Source organism: Culex quinquefasciatus, chromosome 1, assembly GCF_015732765.1.
Source record: "Culex quinquefasciatus strain JHB chromosome 1, VPISU_Cqui_1.0_pri_paternal, whole genome shotgun sequence".
Taxonomy (NCBI): Eukaryota; Metazoa; Arthropoda; class Insecta; order Diptera; family Culicidae; genus Culex; species Culex quinquefasciatus.
In genome coordinates this window covers 29,531,987-29,552,059 of record NC_051861.1, presented here as the reverse complement: position 1 = coordinate 29,552,059, position 20,073 = coordinate 29,531,987, and the positions used below count along the sequence as shown (strand labels likewise).

The following is a 20,073-nucleotide window of genomic DNA, read 5'->3' as shown; positions in this document are numbered from 1 at the left end:
TTGAAACACTATTTTTTAACTTGAAAATTTGATGCGAAGTTGTTTTTAATGGTTTTTCATGGTTTTTGCCTTCCTCACGCTACTGAGGAAAGGCTATAAAATCACTTGAAAAATGAACTTCTCAATGAGACCTCCTAGACCCACCTTCATGTATACCTATCGACTCAGAATCAAATTCTGAGCAAATGTCTGTGTGTGTGGTGGGATGTTGATCAAAAAATTGTCACTCGATTATCTCGACATTGGCTGAACCGATTTTGTCCGTTTTGGCGTCATTCGATCCGTCTTGGGGTCCCATAAGTCGCTATTAAAAATTATGCAGTTTAGCTAAGTACTTCAAAAGTTATGCTAAAAAAACGATTTCAACAAAAGTCCGGAAGATTGTAAAAAGGGTGGTTTTTGTAAGAAACCTCGTCATGCTATACACTTTCAGAAAGGTATTAAAAAGACCTTTCCAACGCATCCAAGACATTGAAGATCTGACAACTCTATCAAAAGTTATAAGCACTTCAGAGTTATTTATGCACTTTTTGGAGGCCGGATCTCAGATATTTTGATGAAAACGTTGTCCGGATCTATCATGCGACCTATCATTGGATAGGTATTCAAAAGATCTTTCCAACGCGCCCAAAACATTGAAGATCTGACAACCCTATCAAAAGTTAAAAGCATTTAAGTGTTATTTACGCACTTTTTGGATTTTGGACCCTTTAAATGTGATTAAGTAACGTTTTTGACATGACTTTAGTTATATGGTATTCAGCCTAATAAATCAATTAGATTAAAATAATTTTGAGCATTTAAAAGTGGTTGAAATTCAACAATATTTTTTCATATATAACCCTCTTACGCCCTTGTTAGCTCACGTGCTTCATAAATTTATAAATTCAATCTGTAATTTCTCGAATACTTAGAAACAAATTCTTCTTACACAAACCTTTTTAAAAAAATTAATTATATCAGTTCAATTTCCATCCAACATGTTCAAGGTAAAAAAAAGTCAAACAAATCTCAATGTTGATCTTGGCTGGAAGATTTAAATGATATTACAAAAAAACATGAAAATAGGTTGTCAAAAATAAAATAGTTTTTATTCATTCCATAACAGCGTAAGTTTTTTTGTCCAACATATAAGGCTTCATCCATAAAGTACGTCACGCTAAAATCAGCCAAAATTTACTCCCCCTTCCCCCCTATACTTATAACACGCAATGTCACACTTTCTCAGACCCCCCCCCCCTCCTTCCCCCCTAGAGCGTGACATACTTTTTGTGGATGACGCCTAAGCTAACAATATTCCTAGTGGTGAATGCATCAGAAATAAATATTATCTGAATTAAACCTTGACATGAAATTTACAGACAAGCTGATTAGTTAATATGAACAGTAGATGGAAATTAAAAAAAAATCAAATCTCCAATTATTATTTTTTGTATAATTTCAAAACATTGGTGCCAAAAAGGTAGGAAAATGTATACTTCTGCTTGTATTTCGGGAATTCCCGGGAAATTTACAAATTTCCCGGGAAACGGGAAATATTTTTTTCCGGGAAATCCCGGGAATTCCCGGGAATTTTTTTCCCGGGACGGGAAATTGGACGCTCTAGCCCGTCATATTTCCTACAAGTTTGTCTTTGACCACTTTTTGATACGATGCAACGGCTTCGAGATACAGCAATATTTAAATTACGAAATACAATAACATTTAAAACACTTACGCCCTTCTCAAATGTCATTATCGAGTGTAACTGGCTCCATACGTTGTTTGTTTTATTTTGAAAAGGATTTGACTGTTGGAATTGTGTCAACTGTCAAATAATAGAATTTGCAAATACTAAACCGAGTTGCTATCGCGTTTGGCACGGTATGTCCACGCATCCTTCCTCTCCTGTTGATTTTGTGAAATGTGGTCCGTTCATAGAACTTTCTCTGCGGTAAACACAACGCAGTAGGGCTTGCCGCTTAAATTGTTGTAATAGATTTTTGGGTGTTTTCGGATGTATTGCAGTTACATCGGACTGGCTGCGCCTTTGTTAGATTAGACTGACTGCCGTTCTACGCATAATTGTCCCATGTAATTTTTGGACGATTCTGACTTCTTATCATTTTTAGTTTAGGTTGGAAAACACATAAAATCTAGTACTTTGTTCAGAAATCATTGAAAACAACACCAAGTCTGTTTGTCCCATACATACAAGAGGATTACAAATAATGGTGATAAAATGTTAACCGGGGTGATTAGGGACATATAGGGCGAATAGGGACCCACGGGACAACTATGCGTAGAAACACAGAAATCGATCGAAAAATTTCAGTTGAACTCTAATACAAAACCGAGTTGCATGGCATCTCTAGAAAGATTTGCTTAGATTTTAGCTAGGCAACTATTTGTTCCTTATTTTAGATTTCGTCGAACCTCCAAGCCTTTTTTTGTAAAATTATTTAATATTTTCATTCTACCTTTTCTCGACAACCTTGCATAATCGTGATCAACGTCAACAATTGCACACAGAGAGCTCATCTGCCCGTCCTCGACGACGACACACACATACACTACCAGCAGCATTAAAAGAGAGCGAGAGAGAGAGCAAAAGAGCGAGCATTTTCCTATTCGTCTTCTTCCTTGCCCACTTCCTCACTTCAGGTCCTGTTCCGGTTGTAATGTGGGATATGTGTTACAAACTTCGTCGACACGTTCCGGCACATTTCGCACACAAACACACACACATGCACACCGGTTTTCCTGTGCCGGCGACGAGGACGAGGCAGACGCCATGTGGCCTCCCAAGCCAAAGGGGTGGAGTGGGGTTAGGGACAGGACAAAGCCGGCTTCCTGCTGCTAAAATTGTGCCCCGGCATGGCAGCCCGAGCGACGAGGTGGTTTCACTAGAGTTCCACTTGTCCGCCTGATGATGATGTTGGTGTTGTTGTTGGTCGAGGGTTTCACGAGCTCCTGGCGCGAGAGCTGGGAAAATCGATAAAATTTCACCCCTTTTATCTCGGCACGCTTTTTTTCTGTCCCCTTGAGGTAAGAGGGAAGGCGAAAGTTGGGCTGGGCCGGCCGGTTGAATTGCCGTTTAAAGAGCGCACAATGACGCTTCTGCGGTTTAGATTTGAAAGCGGGGCTCTTCAAGGAGAGTTTTAGAGGTTACAATGCGTTGCTGTTTAAAGTTTTGCTAAACATTGCCCTAACTTTTGCTTGGCTTTTAAAGGGATTTATAACTGACGGTTTTCTTTTCTTCTTTTTATTGCAGATATCAATCACCATGAAGACTTGTACGGAAGGCCAGCAGTAACCTTCAACAACGGATATAACAAGACTGTGGCGCTTCTCAAATCAAGCTGAAAACACACACACGAACTTGATTTAGTTTTGAGATTGTGCAAATCTTTTGGCTGGAAATCATCAGATGAGCCGAATAATTGTGATGATGATCTCTGGGATAGTGCTTGCATGTATTTAATATTCTTACTAATCTAACAAGGTGTTTGTTTCTAGGCAATTCAAGAAGAAAAAGTAAAGTGCGGTGCGAAAAACACCAGTGATATATAAAGTGCAAAAGTGTGTTGAAAACATACCCAAAGTCAAAGTGGCAGCGAGAAAGTGAAAACCGAAGAATATCTTCCACCTTTAACCTCCGTATCATAACCTTGCGTCCGGCAAACAAAACCGGCGCCAAAATACGTCACCAACAGGCAAACCCCCGCCGCTAGAGGAGTTGTGTGTGCGTGTGCTGCGATCTAGCGCGCCGCCGCGACCATGTTGCCGAAACGGTCCCGTTTGGGCGACGTTCGCGGACCCATCTCGAACGGACCGATGCAGTCGCGGCCGCTGGTGGCGCTGCTCGACGGCCGGGACTGCTCGATCGAGATGCCGATCCTGAAGGACGTCGCGACGGTGGCGTTCTGCGACGCACAGAGCACATCGGAAATTCACGAAAAAGTAAGTGGTTGATCCCGGTGACATACTGGCTGTCATTTCTTCTCGAAAATAAAATGGGAATGTAAAATTTGCCGTGTTACGACCAGGCTATATCGCTCAGTACAAGCTGTTGGTTAATCCTCAACATTTACCTACAGCGTTTCATTTGAATAGGTCCTCAACTTAGGGAATCTCATAGCTTATAAGAGGAGCAGTTTTAATGCTACAAGGATAACGATCATGACGAAAAACTTTAGATGACCGATTCTTTCGTGACGGGACAACGTTTATACGCATATGTTTTCAGTTTTTTGCTGATAACTTTACAATCTTTGGGAAAAGGTACCAATATTTATACAAATTTAGAAAGTACATTAAATTTCCAATAAGATTCACTCTAGCAAACATTTGAAAACACAAAGTTTGAGTCAAGTGAGATATGAGATTTAATGTATCGTGTCGGGACAACATCGTACAATTGGATGGATCATTTTGATTTTTATACACAAAAGTGAAGAACTCTGCTCTCCGCGTTTGGTACGGTATGTCCACGCATCCTTCCTCCCCTGATGATTCTGTGAAATGTGATCCGTTCACAGAATCTGTCTCTGCGGTTAATGCAACGCAGTAGGCCTGGCCGCTTTAATTTTTGCTATACATTTTCGGGGTAACTCGGATGTACTGTAATCATTAATATTGACAAGAAAGGACTTGAGGCGTAATCTTACCACAAGTTCTTCCAGGATGCTTTCTTCGGACTGGCTGCGCTTGTGTTCGATTAGATTAGATTAGAAAAGTGAAGAACTCTGCTCTCCTAGTAAGTTTTTGAACGGGACAACGTTTCTTTTCGTGACGGGACAACGCATATATTTTGCAAAAGGGACTCTTGCTCGCGTTGTCCCGTCACGAAATGAAGCAATTGTGAAAATGTCTACTGACTAGTCAACTTTCACTAATTTGGGGTCGCTGAGCTCGAATATGATTCCTAGAATACTCCAAAGAATTCAGGGAATGTGCAATCCAATATGGCGGCCAATATGGCGAAGCTAAAAAAATATATTTTTTTTCGGATGTGTCACAGACAATCAACGGATCAAACTTAACTAATTTGGGATCGCTGAACTTGAATATTAGCCATATATATAATACTACAAAGTACTAAGGTAATGTGCAATCCAAGATGGCGGCCAATATGGCGAAGCTAGAAAATTGAATTGCATTCCCTGAGTAGGGACCATCCATAAACCACGTGGACACTTTTTTGGTAATGTGTTACCCCCTCCCTCGTGGACAATTGTCCATACAAAAAAACTTATTTGGATCGTGTACAATCGCCATGCCCCCTTATGTGTCCACGTGGTTTATGGATGGTCCCGTACTTATTTATTTATTTATTTGTCACCGTATTTGGCATTTTGCCGCACAGACTGACACAGAGTTCAGCATTCCCAAATTAATTAAATTTGACCTGTTGACTGCCTGTTACACTTCTGAGTACTTTGGAGTATTATATGGCTCATATTCGAGTTCAGCGACCCCAAAATAAGTTAAATTTGACTAGTTGATTCGACTTTAAAATCCTTTTATGGTGGTTTTTCCATTCAGCCGCCATGTTAGACGCCATCTTGAATATCTCGCTTCCCTTTGAGACTCAGGAAAATCAACAGGCAAATTTGGATTCAGGAGGGTCGATTTAGTCTAGATCGATCAAAAACTGGCCTGTTACACGATTTGCACGACAAATGAGCAATTCTGCTTTTGTCAATAAGGCTGGTACAAATATTTTTAAAAGTTTTTGTCACCCCCCCCCTTCAAAATTGGCCCGAAAAATCAGGGGGCAAAAAAAATATTTTTACAATAAACTTCAAAATTTCAATGAAAATTCAAGGGCAACCAGCTGAAATCAAGTTAAAATACATTCTCCTGCGTTTAAAATCATTTTTAGCATGTTTGGATTTATAAAAAAATCCTAAGATTTTTTGAAAATTTTCGATGCAAAATCTTTTTTTTGATACAATTTTTGTTTTTGTCAGAGCTTTTGAATTTTTTGAAAACTAATGATTGCAAAACAACTGAACTAGTGTAAAATGCATTTTAAAACACTTTTTTCATTTAAATGTGAAGATTATGGCTTGTTATTTAAATTTTTATATTTTTTTTATTTTTTTGCCCCCCAGGGCCAGGGCCAAGGGACAAAAACTTTTTTAAATATTTGCATCGGCCTAAGAGGGCTTATAAAAGAGTAATTTTACTATAAAATTCAGTTTAGAATGATTAAATATCTGCATTCCATCCATTAATTTGAGCAATTATTTAAAAAAGTTGAACAATTCTCTCAGATTTCGGTCATTGTATTTTTTTTTTTTGTATTTTTTAATTCGACTGAAACTTTTTTGGAACCTTTGGTATGCCCAAAGAAGCCATTTTGCATCATTAGTTTGTCCATATAATTTTCCATACAAATTTGGCAGCTGTCCATACAAAATTGATGCATGAAAATTCAAAAATCTGTATCTTTTGAAGGAAGTTGTAGGTATGGATATGGACTACACTGAAAAAAACGATACACGGTAAAAAAAAATTTGGTTGGTAAATAAAAAACTTTTTGTCACTAAAACTTGATTTGCAAAAAACACTATTTTTATTTTTTTTTTGTTTTTTGATATGTTTTAGAGGACATCAAATGCCAACTTTTCAGAAATTTCCAGGTTGTGCAAAAAATCTTTGACCGAGTTATAAATTTTTGAATCAATACTGATTTAAAAAAATCGAAATATTGGTCGCAAAAATTTCTCATCTTCTTTTTTCGATGTAAAATCAAATTTGCAATCAAAAAGTACTTTAGTGAAATTTCGATAAAGTGCACCGTTTTCAAGCTAAATCCATTTTTAGGTGACTTTTTTGAAAATAGTCGCAGTTTTTCATTTTTTTAAATTAGTGCACATGTTTGCCCACTTTTCAAAAAAATATTTTCGAAAAGCTGAGAAAATTCTCTATATTTTGCTTTTTTGAACTTTGTTGATACGACCTCAAGTTGCTGAGACATTGCCATACAAAGGCTTAAAAATCAGGAAAATTGATGTTTTCTAAGTCTCACCCAAACAACCCACCATTTTCTAATGTCGATAACTCAGCTAAAAATGGTCCGATTTACAATGTGATGATTGTTTGGGTGAGACTTAGAAAACATCAATTTTCCTGTTTTTAAACACTTGCATGTCAATAGCTCAGCAACTAAAGGTCGTATTTTTTCAAAAGTGGGCAAACATGTGCACTAATTTAAAAAAAATGAAAGACTGCGACTATTTTCAAAAAAAGTCACCTAGAAATGGATTTAACTTGGAAACGGTGCTGCACTTAATCAAAATTTTACTAAAGTACTTTTTGATTGCAAATTTGATTTTACATCGAAAATGAAGTTGAAAAATGTCTGCGACCAATATTTCGATTTTTTGAAAAAATCAGTATTGATTCAAAAATTCATAACTCGGTCAAAATTTTTTTGCACTACCCGGAAATTTCTGAAAATTTGACATTTTATGTCCTCTAAAACATATAAAAAAAATAAAAAAATAGTATTTTTTTGCAAATCAAGTTTTAGTGACAAAAAGTGAAATTAAAAATCACCATTTTTTAACGAGTATCATTTTTTTTTTATCGTGTTGTCCATATCCATACCTACAACTTCAATAGTTACAGATTTTTGAATTTTCATGCATCAATTTTGAATGGACAGCTGCCAAATTTGTATGGAAAATTATATGGACAAAATAATGATGCAAAATGGCTTCTTTGGGCATACCGAAGGCGCCGAAAAAGTTTCAGCCGGATTAAAAAATACAAATATTAAAATTGAAGAAAATAGACCGATTTCGTAGAGAATTGCTCAGTTGGGAAAATTAAAAATTTCCAGCTACGGGCCTGGTCGTTAAAGTGGATGATTTGATTTCTTTCATTCTTTGGCTGTAACTTTTGACCCTTAAGTCCAAATTGATTTGTCAATAAATAAAAATGTTTCTTTATCAGAGCTTTGATAGGGCCCAAACTCTAAAACTTTGTCTGAATAGCTACGTTCAAAAAACTGATTTTTAATGGTTTGCTCAAGTGCTTTCTCTAAATTTTGTCGTAGAAGGCGTAGATTGCGAGATAAAATTTTGGTGTCTTCGACAAAGTTTCTTGGATTGGCGAGCCCAACAATTTTCTAAAAGATAAAAAGAATCCCAAAAATATTCCCAAAAAGTTACATTTTTAAAATCACCACAATTGTGAACCATCCTAATTTTCAACCAAACCAAAAGTTGCTCCTTTCCATTTGCAATAACTCTTCTAAAGACACCAACTCTAATCTAATCTAATCTAATCCGACCCTAGCGCAGCCAACCTTTCCAAGGGATCCTGGGGAGTGCCTTAGGTTAGATTAGGGCCTAGCACTCTTCTTATCATTTATTATCATTTCTCGGATGAGTTTTCAAAAAACCGTAAGAGCCACCGTGGCCTCCGATACTAATTTTCGTTTTTCTTCAAATTGCAACAATATTTCATTTGTTTTTAGTTCAGGGCACTTGAAGGACGTGTAGATGAACAATCTCAACCATTTTTGAAATTGGTTTATCGTAAGTAGGTCGAATACCGATACAAAAAAGGCTTTGTTTACCAATGGCTTTTACGGCTTTTTGAAAACTCACTCGAGATTTGTAGTGCGCCATTGCATTATTATACTGCATTGAAACAGCACAAGCTTACCAATCCAAAGGACGGGAGACCAAACCCTGCCTCGAGCGCAACAATTCTTCTGAAGACACCAACCAAAGCTCCAAATTTTGGCGTTGGCGTTCTCGATTGCGAGATTCCTACTGGAAACTTGGTGTCCGACTGCTTGATTGTTGAGGCAATTGTAAACCTCGTTTTACACCTAAGCTTCCATCCACCCCGGGATTCGAACTGACAACCTTTGGATTGTGAGTCCAACTGCCTACCAGCGACTCCACCGAGACAACAGGACCCAGGAAGTCGACGCCTACCACCTGGACTGAGCTAACGACCTAACCTCTAGGTCAGACCGGGGCCATCATTTACTTCCCCGTCCGACGGAAGGCGTGATCAGACGAATCTCGTCTCGAAAAATGCCACCGGGACCTTTTGGGATTGTATCCAGGCCTAATCACGCTGACCCCTTTTTTTTTTTTTTTTTTTTGTTGCCCAATGGGCATTGGGTTAAGTTCACTGCGACCACCTGAGAAGGCTATCTTTTGTGATGTACCCTGGTTACTGTCCATACTACAAATTACTCGTATCCATTGGATCGGAAGACGAGGGGTTATTTTGCAGACATGGTTTATCCCAATTCGGCGCAATACAGTCGATAAACTGTATGACCTTCTTGGGATGGGTGTGGTGCCATACATCGTACGGCGTAAGAAGGTGCGATCCAAAGAACCGCAGCCTTCGAGACACAAGTGCTCCGCAGAAGCAGAGTAAATGTGCCGAGCTTTCCAGCTCAGTTAAACAAAAACGACAGAGGTTGCTAGGCCACCTGCCGATTTTGTGCAGGTGATATCTGGCAGGACAATGTCCTGTTAGAAGCCCTGCGAGTATTCGTAGTTCCCTACGGTTTAAGCCAAGAAGTTTCCTGGCAATTGAAGGACTTGGAGTGATAAAAGTTTTAGCTTGTCTCAATCCTCGCATCTCGCCCCAGATTGAAGCGATTTGCAATTGTCCCCAATTAGTTATTTCTTGCTTCACGGCACTTTTGAGATTCAAGGAACGGCTCGGGACCCACGAAGATGTTTGATGAGCCTTGTCTAGCAAGTTCATCAGCCATTTCGTTGCCTTCAATGCCGCAGTGCCCTGGGACCCAAAACAACATGACTCTGTTATGCCGAGAAGCAAGTTCCCTGAGGGAAGCGACGCACTCCCAAACAAGTTTGGATTCGCATTTAGAGGATTTTAATGCCAATAGTGCAGCTTGGCTATCCGAGAAAATACCGATTTTTGCGTGTCTATAATTTCTCATAATACACGTCCTCGCACAGATGTGTATGGCATACACTTCTGCTTGAAAAACGGTAGGCCACTTTCCCATAGATATGGTTTCCCTGGTTCGAGGACCGAAGACTCCAGCTCCAGTAGAAGTGCCCATTTTTGAACCATCCGTAAAGAAACGAATAGTTCCTTCTGGAAGTGTAGGTCCTCCATTACTCCACATTTGGCGATTTGTTTCAATCACCTCATATGGAATGTCCATGTTGAGCCTCACCTCCATGCAGTCCGAGACTGAAGTTGCAAGGGGGGAAATGTCAAAAGCCTTCACGATCCGCGAGTGACCCGTTCCATCTCCTTCCACCCAGTTGTTACTCCGTTGTAGTCGTAGAGCGCCAAGCGCTGCCTCCTGCTTCACATGTAAATGTAAAGGCAGAATGCATAGCATGGCTTCCATGGCCGCGGTGGGGGTTGTTTTCATTGCACTTGTTACAGAGAGACATGCCAGTCGTTGGAGCTTGGTCAGCTTCGACTGACATGTCTTCTGTTCAGTCTTCGGCCACCAAACGGTCGACGCATAGGTTACCCTAGGTCGGGCGATGGTGGTGTAAGACCAGAATGCAAGTTTCGGTTTAAGGCCCCAGGTTTTGCCGAGCATTTTGTTGCACGCCCAGATAGCAGTAGTTGCCTTCTTTACCGCATAGTCCAGATGTGCATTCCAGTTCAGCTTTTTGTCAAGGATTACTCCTAAATATTTGACCTCAGAACTGAAGGTCAGTTGGGTTCCTTTCAAGGTAGGCGGCCTAAGGTCGTGTTTCCTCCTGTTAGTAAACGGGATTATCACGGTTTTGTTGGGGTTTATTGTCAGCCCTTCCTGCTCACACCACGACATGGTGCAGTTTAGAGCTGACTGTAGACGGTCCGATAACGTTCCGTCATACTTCCCCCGGATGATTAAGACTACGTCGTCAGCATATCCAATGACTTCGTAGCCGAGTAGTGTAAGTTTTCTTAGAAGACTATCTACCACCAGCAGCCAAAGCAAAGGAGAGAGTACTCCCTTGCGGACAGCCTTTGGCTGCTGTTATTGTGATAGATGTGTCTCCTAGCGATGCTGAAATCTCTGCTCGTAAGCATAGCATGAATCCAGCTCGCAGTTGTTCCATCGACGTTCCTCGACCGGAGCGCTTCGTTGATGGCTGTGTACGAAGTGTTATCGAAGGCACCCTGAATATCAAGAAAAGCACAAAGTGCAGATTCTTTATATTTCAGTGCGTTCTCGATACGTGACACTAACGCGTGTAGGGCAGTTTCGGTCGATTTGCCCGCTTGGTATGCATATTGGTGTTTATGCAAAGGGAAGTCCTTCAAGAACTCCGCCCGGATGTGGTTATCCGTGATTTTCTCCATAAGCTTGAGCAGCGTCACTGTCAGACTTATGGGTCTGAAGGCTTTTGGCATCGTGGGGTCACTTCTGCCGGCCTTAGGTATGAAGATCACCTTAACTTTGCGCCAGCTTCGAGGGATGTAGCCCAGGGTGAAGCTGGCTCGAAGTAAGTTGATCAACTCAGCCATTATGGTGTCGGCTGCTTTTTGGAGAAAGATTGGAAGGATGCCGTCGGGTCCTGCAGCCTTCAGTGGTTCAAATGTGCCGAGGGCCCATCTGATTGAAGACTGGTTAAACATTCGACGGGCTAGGTGGACTGACTCTCTTGATGGTCGACACCATACGCCATCTGCAGTCCGGGTACTAGCTGCATCCTCCTCTCTTTCAGTTGATTCTGGAAAGTGCGTACTCATGAGTACTTGCAGTGTTTCCTTGTTTGTGACAGTGAGAGTGCCTTGCTCGTCTCTCACCTGTCCTAGACCGTTGGAATGGTCTTTTGACAACGCCTTTGGAGTCGGGTTGCTTCAGACATCGAGCTTATGTCCTCACAGAAATTAGCCAGGCTAGTTTTTTGGCTCTCCTCAACTCCGCGTTATACTTCGTTAGGGCTGCTTTGTAGGCATCCCATTCGGAAGTGAGCTTAGCTCTGTTGAAAAGCCTTCTAGCCTCCTTGCGGAGACTGCTCAGGCTTTCGCTCCACCACGGTACGTCCCGACAGATTTCCCTCACCTTCTTAGGGCAGCTCGCCTGGTAGGCTGCCGTGATCCTGCGTTGAAGAGTATTCGCTGCAGTATCCAATTCTTCGGGGTTCGTATTCGTGAAGGAGCGTCTTGTTTGGACCGGCAAAGGTGACCTCGAAAGGCGTTCCAGTCCGTGTCATTTGGGTCACGAAACGTTTCCTTTTCAGTTGACTGGCTTCAATGTCAAAGACAATCTGTCTGTGATCAGATAGACTAGCTTCTTCAGAGACATGCCAGTTTTTATTTTGTCTGCAAAAGCAGCACTACACAGAGTGAGGTCCAAGACCTCCTGTCTTGCGACAGTAACAAAAGTAGGTTCATTGCCCTTATTGCATACATTGACGTTGTTAGACGTCAAGTATTCAAGAAGGCGCTCACCTCTATCGTTAACATCCGTGCTTCCCCATATCGTATGGTGGGCGTTCGCGTCACAACCGATGAGGAACGGTTTATTGACAGCCCTACAGTATCGCACAAGTGCGGCCACTTCTGGCGGTGGAACATCGTCCTGGTCACCAGGAAAGTAAGCAGATGCAACAACCATCTCCTGCTTTCCTTGGTGGTCGGGACGGTCACCATTGCTGCAACGATGTCTCGTTGGACGAATTCCGTGATTGGAGTACACTTGATGTTTCCGCTCAGCAGAATCGCCGTTCTTGGTGTTGCCTGCGTATTGCTGTAGATCAATCTACTGCTTTGACAGGACAGTCCAAGGATTTTGTTGTGGTTCACCCACGGTTCTTGAACGAGAACAATCCCCAATTGCTCTTTAGTGAACCTCCGACTAAGGATACTGGAAGCACCCTTAGCATGATGGAGGTTAACCTGGATGCAACGGATATTGTTCATTGTTCAGTTGAACCTGCCGTTTTCTCCAAGATGTTTTGATGATCCGGGAACAGGATGGCAGTGTCCTGCAGCTTGGTCGCTGATGTGTGTTGAGGATGCGGGTTCCTCTTGTATAGTACATGAAGTACTGGAAGGCCACATGAGGTCGGTTTTGGATTGTATATCTGTACCTGAGAGTTTTCTGAGATGCTGTGTTGACGAGTGGTAAAATACCGTGCTCATCGTAGCGGGGGTGCTCAAGCGGTGAGGTTGTTGCGTGAATTTTCAGAATGTTCAGCTGTACCGGTGCTATATTCGCAAAAAAGCGAAAATATGCATGTGGTTGCCTAGTTTTCGTCAAAAACTGTTGCGTAACCTTACCATCTCTCGCAGAATTGCTCCGAAGAACAACAGAAGGTTCTCGTTTGGTACTGGATAACTCTCCTACTTCCTTCCACATGTGAACCTTCCTGTGCATGTCTCTCATGCGTTCCGACACCGCAAACTGCACTCTACAGTTTTCCGCCGACTCTTCTCTTCCTTCCTTCCGCGTTGGTTCCAGCTGAGGGAAGCAGCTGGCACTTGGGTTTTGGTTTTGATCAGTTTCCATGTTGATAAACCTTGTTTTCAGGACTCCTACAAACTTCAACTGTGACTCGGGCCTGCAAAGACACAGAGGAGACTACATACTGCGTGGGGCGTCTTGGTACCACGCAGGCTCCGTTAAGACCTGGAAACTTCTTGCTCCTCCAGACATACATCCCTTGGCACGGGTCGCTTGACACTGTAGATTGGGGATTGGGATTTGGGAAAGGGATTGGGGATGGGGAATGGGACGTGGTTCTCTGTATGGCTTTTTGCGAGATGAGAGCAGAGGACAACAATCATCTCAACGTTTCCACTTTACCCGGGCTAACGACCGGCAGTTCCAGTTCACGATGATTTCCCTTTATATGTTAAAAAAACCACTTATGATTTTGGCACATATTCCGTTTGTCAGCGTTTCCTGTCATTACTGGCGGGAAAAATCTACGTGGAATCAGCTGTGCAGACCTCATGTGTGACAGGAATGCAGATTGAGCGACTCCCACGCGGACGCTGACCCCTTCACCACGGGTCCCGGCGTTTTCAGGGGTTTCAGATCGGGTTTGTTCAAATATTACGTCCAGAAATTTTCGGGATTTGTTCTAATTTTCAATAGAGATAGAGGGGTTAACAATCAAGTTTCTATAAACAGTTTTATTAAAAAAAAAGTTGTTTAAATAGTGAATATCAGCTAATTGGATGGAGTTAGGAGCGGGTGCTTAACCAGTCAAACATACGAGAATTTCCTTTAAAACAGTCTCATTACAACAACCCCGGACAAAATCCTTTCAATCAGTGCTGAATCACATAGACGCCCTTAGTCAAACTTCTGGGCCCAAATTGGATTATGAAATTATACTTAGTCAAAACAGTTTTGTCAGTTTTATTTGTTTAGTTTGCCAGTATTTTAATCTGTTTTTAGTTTTTTTTATTCAAAAGAGTCATAGAATCTTTCATTTTGCGATCTATTTCTAATGTCACCACTTATATTATCTTTCTTTCCCACAGGTATTAAACGAAGCGGTGGGAGCACTCATGTGGCACACAATCATCCTCACGAAAGAAGATCTGGAAAAGTTCAAAGCGTTACGGATAATCGTCCGCATCGGCAGCGGCGTCGACAACATCGACGTGAAGGCGGCCGGCGAGCTGGGCATCGCCGTGTGCAATGTGCCCGGCTACGGCGTCGAGGAGGTCGCCGATACCACCATGTGTCTGATCCTGAACCTGTACCGGCGAACGTACTGGCTCGCGAACATGGTGCGGGAAGGCAAAAAGTTCACAGGTCCCGAACAGGTGCGGGATGCCGCGCAGGTAAGTTCCGAATTCACTTGATTTTTAGACTGCCGTAAACTAAATCAGCTTCCCTTTTCGGGTTTTTTTTTAGGGCTGTGCGAGAATACGTGGTGATACCCTCGGGCTGGTCGGGCTCGGCAGAATAGGCAGTGCGGTGGCGCTGCGGGCGAAAGTGTTCGGTTTCAACGTGAGCTTCTACGACCCGTACCTGCCGGACGGCATCGAAAAGTCGCTCGGCCTGAACCGCGTCTACACCCTCCAGGAGCTGCTATTCCACTCAGACTGCGTGTCGCTACACTGTACATTAAATGAACATAATCATCACTTAATTAACGAGTTCACGATCAAACAGGTGAGTAGTATTATTACATCGACCAATAACTTTTTTGCGCCGAAAGAACATATACTTAGACAGGGTCGAATGGTTTTTCTCCAAAGTTTGTATGGCTCACATATTGCATGCAATTTTAAGATTGTTTGCAACAGCGACGAACCGCCCTAATTGTCCATACAAACTCTGGAGAAAAACCATTCGGCCCTGTCTACATATTTGAGATTTCCAAAAAAAAGTGTCCACGTGGTTTGTGGATAGTCCCAAAAGAACTCGGCCGATAATAGAAATTGTATGGGCTCCAGTGCATTCTCATCTGACCAGAATAGACTTTAGAAATATTTTTGTAAAATGCTTGTAAAAGGAAAAGGAAAATCTTTTGTTCAAAGTCAAATTAAACAGAAATGTCCATAAAAAGCTGCTCTTCTGGTTGGTGTACTTGGATTTAGTAAATTTCAAGGGAAACCCCGGATTATCGAACGTCTTTCAGACACCACCGCTTAGAGTGATAGGAATCGGTATATTTCCCCTAGGTGGCCGAAAATTCTCTTGAATAGCAACAAGTTATACATCATTAGACAGATCTGGCAACCGCGTCTCACGTTCTGATTATTCAGGTACAGCGATGGAAAAATCATCATCAAAAGAAAATCTTTGAATGTTCATCAAGAGAAAAAAAATCCGAAGCGAGCATGGCTCTCCTCCCTCGCGCACGAAAGATCAGTATAAGGAATCTAAAAACATCATCATTTTGATTATTCGGCGGAACATCTTTTTCACTACTAAACTTGCAAGTGTAACGTCACACGTCGAAAAATAACCTGTCACAATTTGTAGATGGGCAATGTGTGTAACCAAAGTGAAATAAATGATTTTAAGTGGTGCTAACAAGGAAATTCTTGGAGAATTTCGGGAGAGATTTTCTTTTGCGTGATTCGCCTCCACTCTCTTTCGTGGGTAAAGAAAGTTTGCAAGCGAAATGAACTGTTTTGCGATTATTTCATCCCATTAACGTTCTTTTTGATGCCGAATTTCGCTTGGACGTCACTCGACAAATCGTCGTTGTTCTGACAACAATTTTCTTAATTTTCTCAGCTTTTCGATTTTTTTGCAAGGTAGACAAAGATGGAACCAGAGTTCCCAAATGAACCGGTTAGGCTAGGTTCACCTATAAACTTGGTTCGGCTTAAACCTCTCTTTGTGGTTCAATCCTGGTTCAGTGAACCATGAACCATGGCTTAAGCCAGGCTCACCAGGCTAATGAAAACCATAGCAATAATGCTACTGTGCAGGGGCGCCGACTAGTCCAAAATGTTGGGGGGGCACGGTTGTTTTCCAAAATCGATAGGTAAGAGTGGCGATTAGATGTTAAAGTTTATTGTATATCACGAATTTTAATAATTTTATTACGATGTGATACGATTTATTTTTCATCTGTTTTCATTTTGTTTTTAAGAAAAAGATAATTTATTAAAACGTGATTAGAATGTTGATTGGGGGAATTTTTTATATGTTTGGTAGGCGAATTCCTTCTAATTGGCATATTCTCACTTATTTTCTAGAAGTAGGTAACAGTCAATAAAAATAATCAGATATTTAGAAATTTAACAATACAAATATTCTAAAAATAAAAACAAAAGAAAAAGCAAAAATTTAAAAATACAAATACACATTTATAAAACATCCATTTTTCAAATCTGCAACTTAGAAAAAAAATAACAGATACATAAAATCCAATATTCCAAAATAAAAAAAAATTAACAGTATAAAAATAATCTGAGAGATAATTTTTTTTAAGAAATCAAAAGCAGAAAACCAGAAATTTAAAACATCAGAAATTTAGAAATAACAATAAAATTCAATGTTTAAAAAATCGAAAATTTAAAAATTATGATACATGAATTATTTTTAATAATTTAAGAATTTAAGAATTTAAGAATTTAAGAATTTAAGAATTTAAGAATTTAAGAATTTAAGAATTTAAGAATTTAAGAATTTAAGAATTTAAGAATTTAAGAATTTAAGAATTTAAGAATTTAAGAATTTAAGAATTTAAGAATTTAAGAATTTAAGAATTTAAGAATTTAAGAATTTAAGAATTAAGAATTTAAGAATTTAAGAATTTAATTTAAGAATTTAAGAATTTAAGAATTTAAGAATTTAAGAATTTAAGAATTTAAGAATTTAAGAATTTAAGAATTTAAGAATTTAAGAATTAAGAATTTAAGAATTTAAGAATTTAAGAATTTAAGAATTTAAGAATTTAAGAATTTAAGAATTTAAGAATTTAAGAATTTAAGAATTAAGAATTTAAGAATTTAAGAATTTAAGAATTTAAGAATTTAAGAATTAAGAATTTAAGAATTTAAGAATTAAGAATTAAGAATTTAAGAATTTAAGAATTTAAGAATTTAAGAATTTAAGAATTAAGAATTTAAGAATTTAAGAATTTAAGAATTTAAGAATTTAAGAATAAGAATTTAAGAATTTAAGAATTTAAATTTAAGAATTTAAGAATTTAAGAATTTAAGAATTAAGAATTTAAGAATTTAAGAATTTAAGAATTTAAGAATTTAAGAATTAAGAATTTAAGAATTTAAGAATTTAAGAATTTAAGAATTTAAGAATTTAAGAATTTAAGAATTTAAGAATTTAAGAATTAAGAATTTAAGAATTTAAGAATTTAAGAATTTAAGAATTTAAGAATTAAGAATTAAGAATTTAAGAATTTAAGAATTTAAGAATTTAAGAATTTAAGAATTTAAGAATTTAAGAATTTAAGAATTAAGAATTTAAGAATTTAAGAATTTAAGATTTAAGAATTTAAGAATTTAAGAATTTAAGAATTTAAGAATTTAAGAATTTAAGAATTTAAGAATTAAGAATTTAAGAATTTAAGAATTAAGAATTTAAGAATTTAAGAATTTAGAATTTAAGAATTTGAATTTAAGAATTTAAGAATTTAAGAATTTAAGAATTAAGAATTTAAGAATTTAAGAATTTAAGAATTTAAGAATTTAAGAATTTAAGAATTTAAGAATTTAAGAATTTAAGAATTTAAGAATTTAAGAATTTAAGAATTTAAGAATTTAAGAATTAAGAATTTAAGAATTAAGAATTTAAGAATTTAAGAATTTAATAAGAATTTAAGAATTTAGAATTAAGAATTTAAGAATTTAAGAATTTAAGAATTTAAATTTAAGAATTTAAGAATTTAAGAATTTAAGAATTTAAGAATTAAGAATTTAAGGATTTAGAATTTTAGAATTTTAATTTAAGAATTTAAGAATTTAAGAATTTAAGAATTTAAGAATTTTAGAATTTTAGAATTTTAATTTTAGAATTTTAGAATTTAAGAATTTAAGAATTTTAGAATTTAAGAATTTAAGAATTTTAGAATTTAGAATTTAGAATTTTAGAATTTTAGAATTTTAGAATTTTAGAATTTTAGAATTTTAGAATTTTAGAATTTTAGAATTTTAGAATTTTAGAATTTTAGAATTTTAGAATTTTAGAATTTTAGAATTTTAGAATTTTAGAATTTTAGAATTTTAGAATTTTAGAATTTTAGAATTTTAGAATTTTAGAATTTTAGAATTTTAGAATTTTAGAATTTTAGAATTTTAGATTTTTAGAATTTTAGAATTTTAGAATTTTAGAATTTTAGAATTTAAGAATTTAAGAATTATAGAATTATAGAATTTTAGAATCTCTTTCGTGGGTAAAGAAAGTTTGCAAGCGAAATGAACTGTTTTGCGATTATTTCATCCCATTAACGTTCTTTTTGATGCCGAATTTCGCTTGGACGTCACTCGACAAATCGTCGTTGTTCTGACAACAATTTTCTTAATTTTCTCAGCTTTTCGATTTTTTTTTTGCAAGGTAGACAAAGATGGAACCAGAGTTCCCAAATGAACCGGTTAGGCTAGGTTCACCTATAAACTTGGTTCGGCTTAAACCTCTCTTTGTGGTTCAATCCTGGTTCAGTGAACCATGAACCATGGCTTAAGCCAGGCTCACCAGGCTAATGAAAACCATAGCAATAATGCTACTGTGCAGGGGCGCCGACTAGTCCAAAATGTTGGGGGGGCACGGTTGTTTTCCAAAATCGATAGGTAAGAGTGGCGATTAGATGTTAAAGTTTATTGTATATCACGAATTTTAATAATTTTATTACGATGTGATACGATTTATTTTTCATCTGTTTTCATTTTGTTTTTAAGAAAAAGATAATTTATTAAAACGTGATTAGAATGTTGATTGGGGGGAATTTTTTATATGTTTGGTAGGCGAATTCCTTCTAATTGGCATATTCTCACTTATTTTCTAGAAGTAGGTAACAGTCAATAATAAAAATAATCAGATATTTAGAAATTTAACAATACAAATATTCTAAAAATAAAAACAAAAGAAAAAGCAAAAATTTAAAAATACAAATACACATTTATAAAACATCCATTTTTCAAATCTGCAACTTAGAAAAAAAATAACAGATACATAAAATTCAATATTCCAAAATAAAAAAAAATTAACAGTATAAAAATAATCTGAGAGATAATTTTTTTTAAGAAATCAAAAGCAGAAAACCAGAAATTTAAAACATCAGAAATTTAGAAATAACAATAAAATTCAATGTTTAAAAAAATCGAAAATTTAAAAATTATGATACATGAATTATTTTTTTTAATAATTTAAGGATTTAAGAATTTAAGAATTTAAGAATTTAAGAATTTAAGAATTTAAGAATTTAAGAATTTAAGAATTTAAGAATTTAAGAATTTAAGAATTTAAGAATTTAAGAATTTAAGAATTTAAGAATTTAAGAATTTAAGAATTTAAGAATTTAAGAATTTAAGAATTTAAGAATTTAAGAATTTAAGAATTTAAGAATTTAAGTATTTAAGAATTTAAGAATTTAAGAATTTAAGAATTTAAGAATTTAAGAATTTAAGAATTTAAGAATTTAAGAATTTAAGAATTAAAGAATTAAAGAATTAAAGAATTTA

General features: G+C 37.5%; 1 protein-coding gene across 5 annotated transcripts in view; it reads left to right on the top strand.

Moving 5' to 3' along the window:
* The window catches only part of LOC6038058 (C-terminal-binding protein), a 116,537-nt gene that overhangs the window by 84,360 nt on the left and 12,104 nt on the right, over window positions 1-20,073 (top strand). For all 5 annotated transcript variants that reach the window (XR_005276580.1, XR_005276581.1, XM_038248688.1 and 2 more), the window contains exons 2-4: window positions 3,499-3,942; window positions 14,449-14,754; window positions 14,828-15,088. Coding sequence is in view for 3 of the 5 variants with exons in the window: in XM_038248688.1 (XP_038104616.1) it covers window positions 3,760-3,942; window positions 14,449-14,754; window positions 14,828-15,088 (750 nt within the window). In the remaining 2 variants the exon portion in view is untranslated. The remainder of the gene's footprint in view (window positions 1-3,498; window positions 3,943-14,448; window positions 14,755-14,827; window positions 15,089-20,073) is intronic.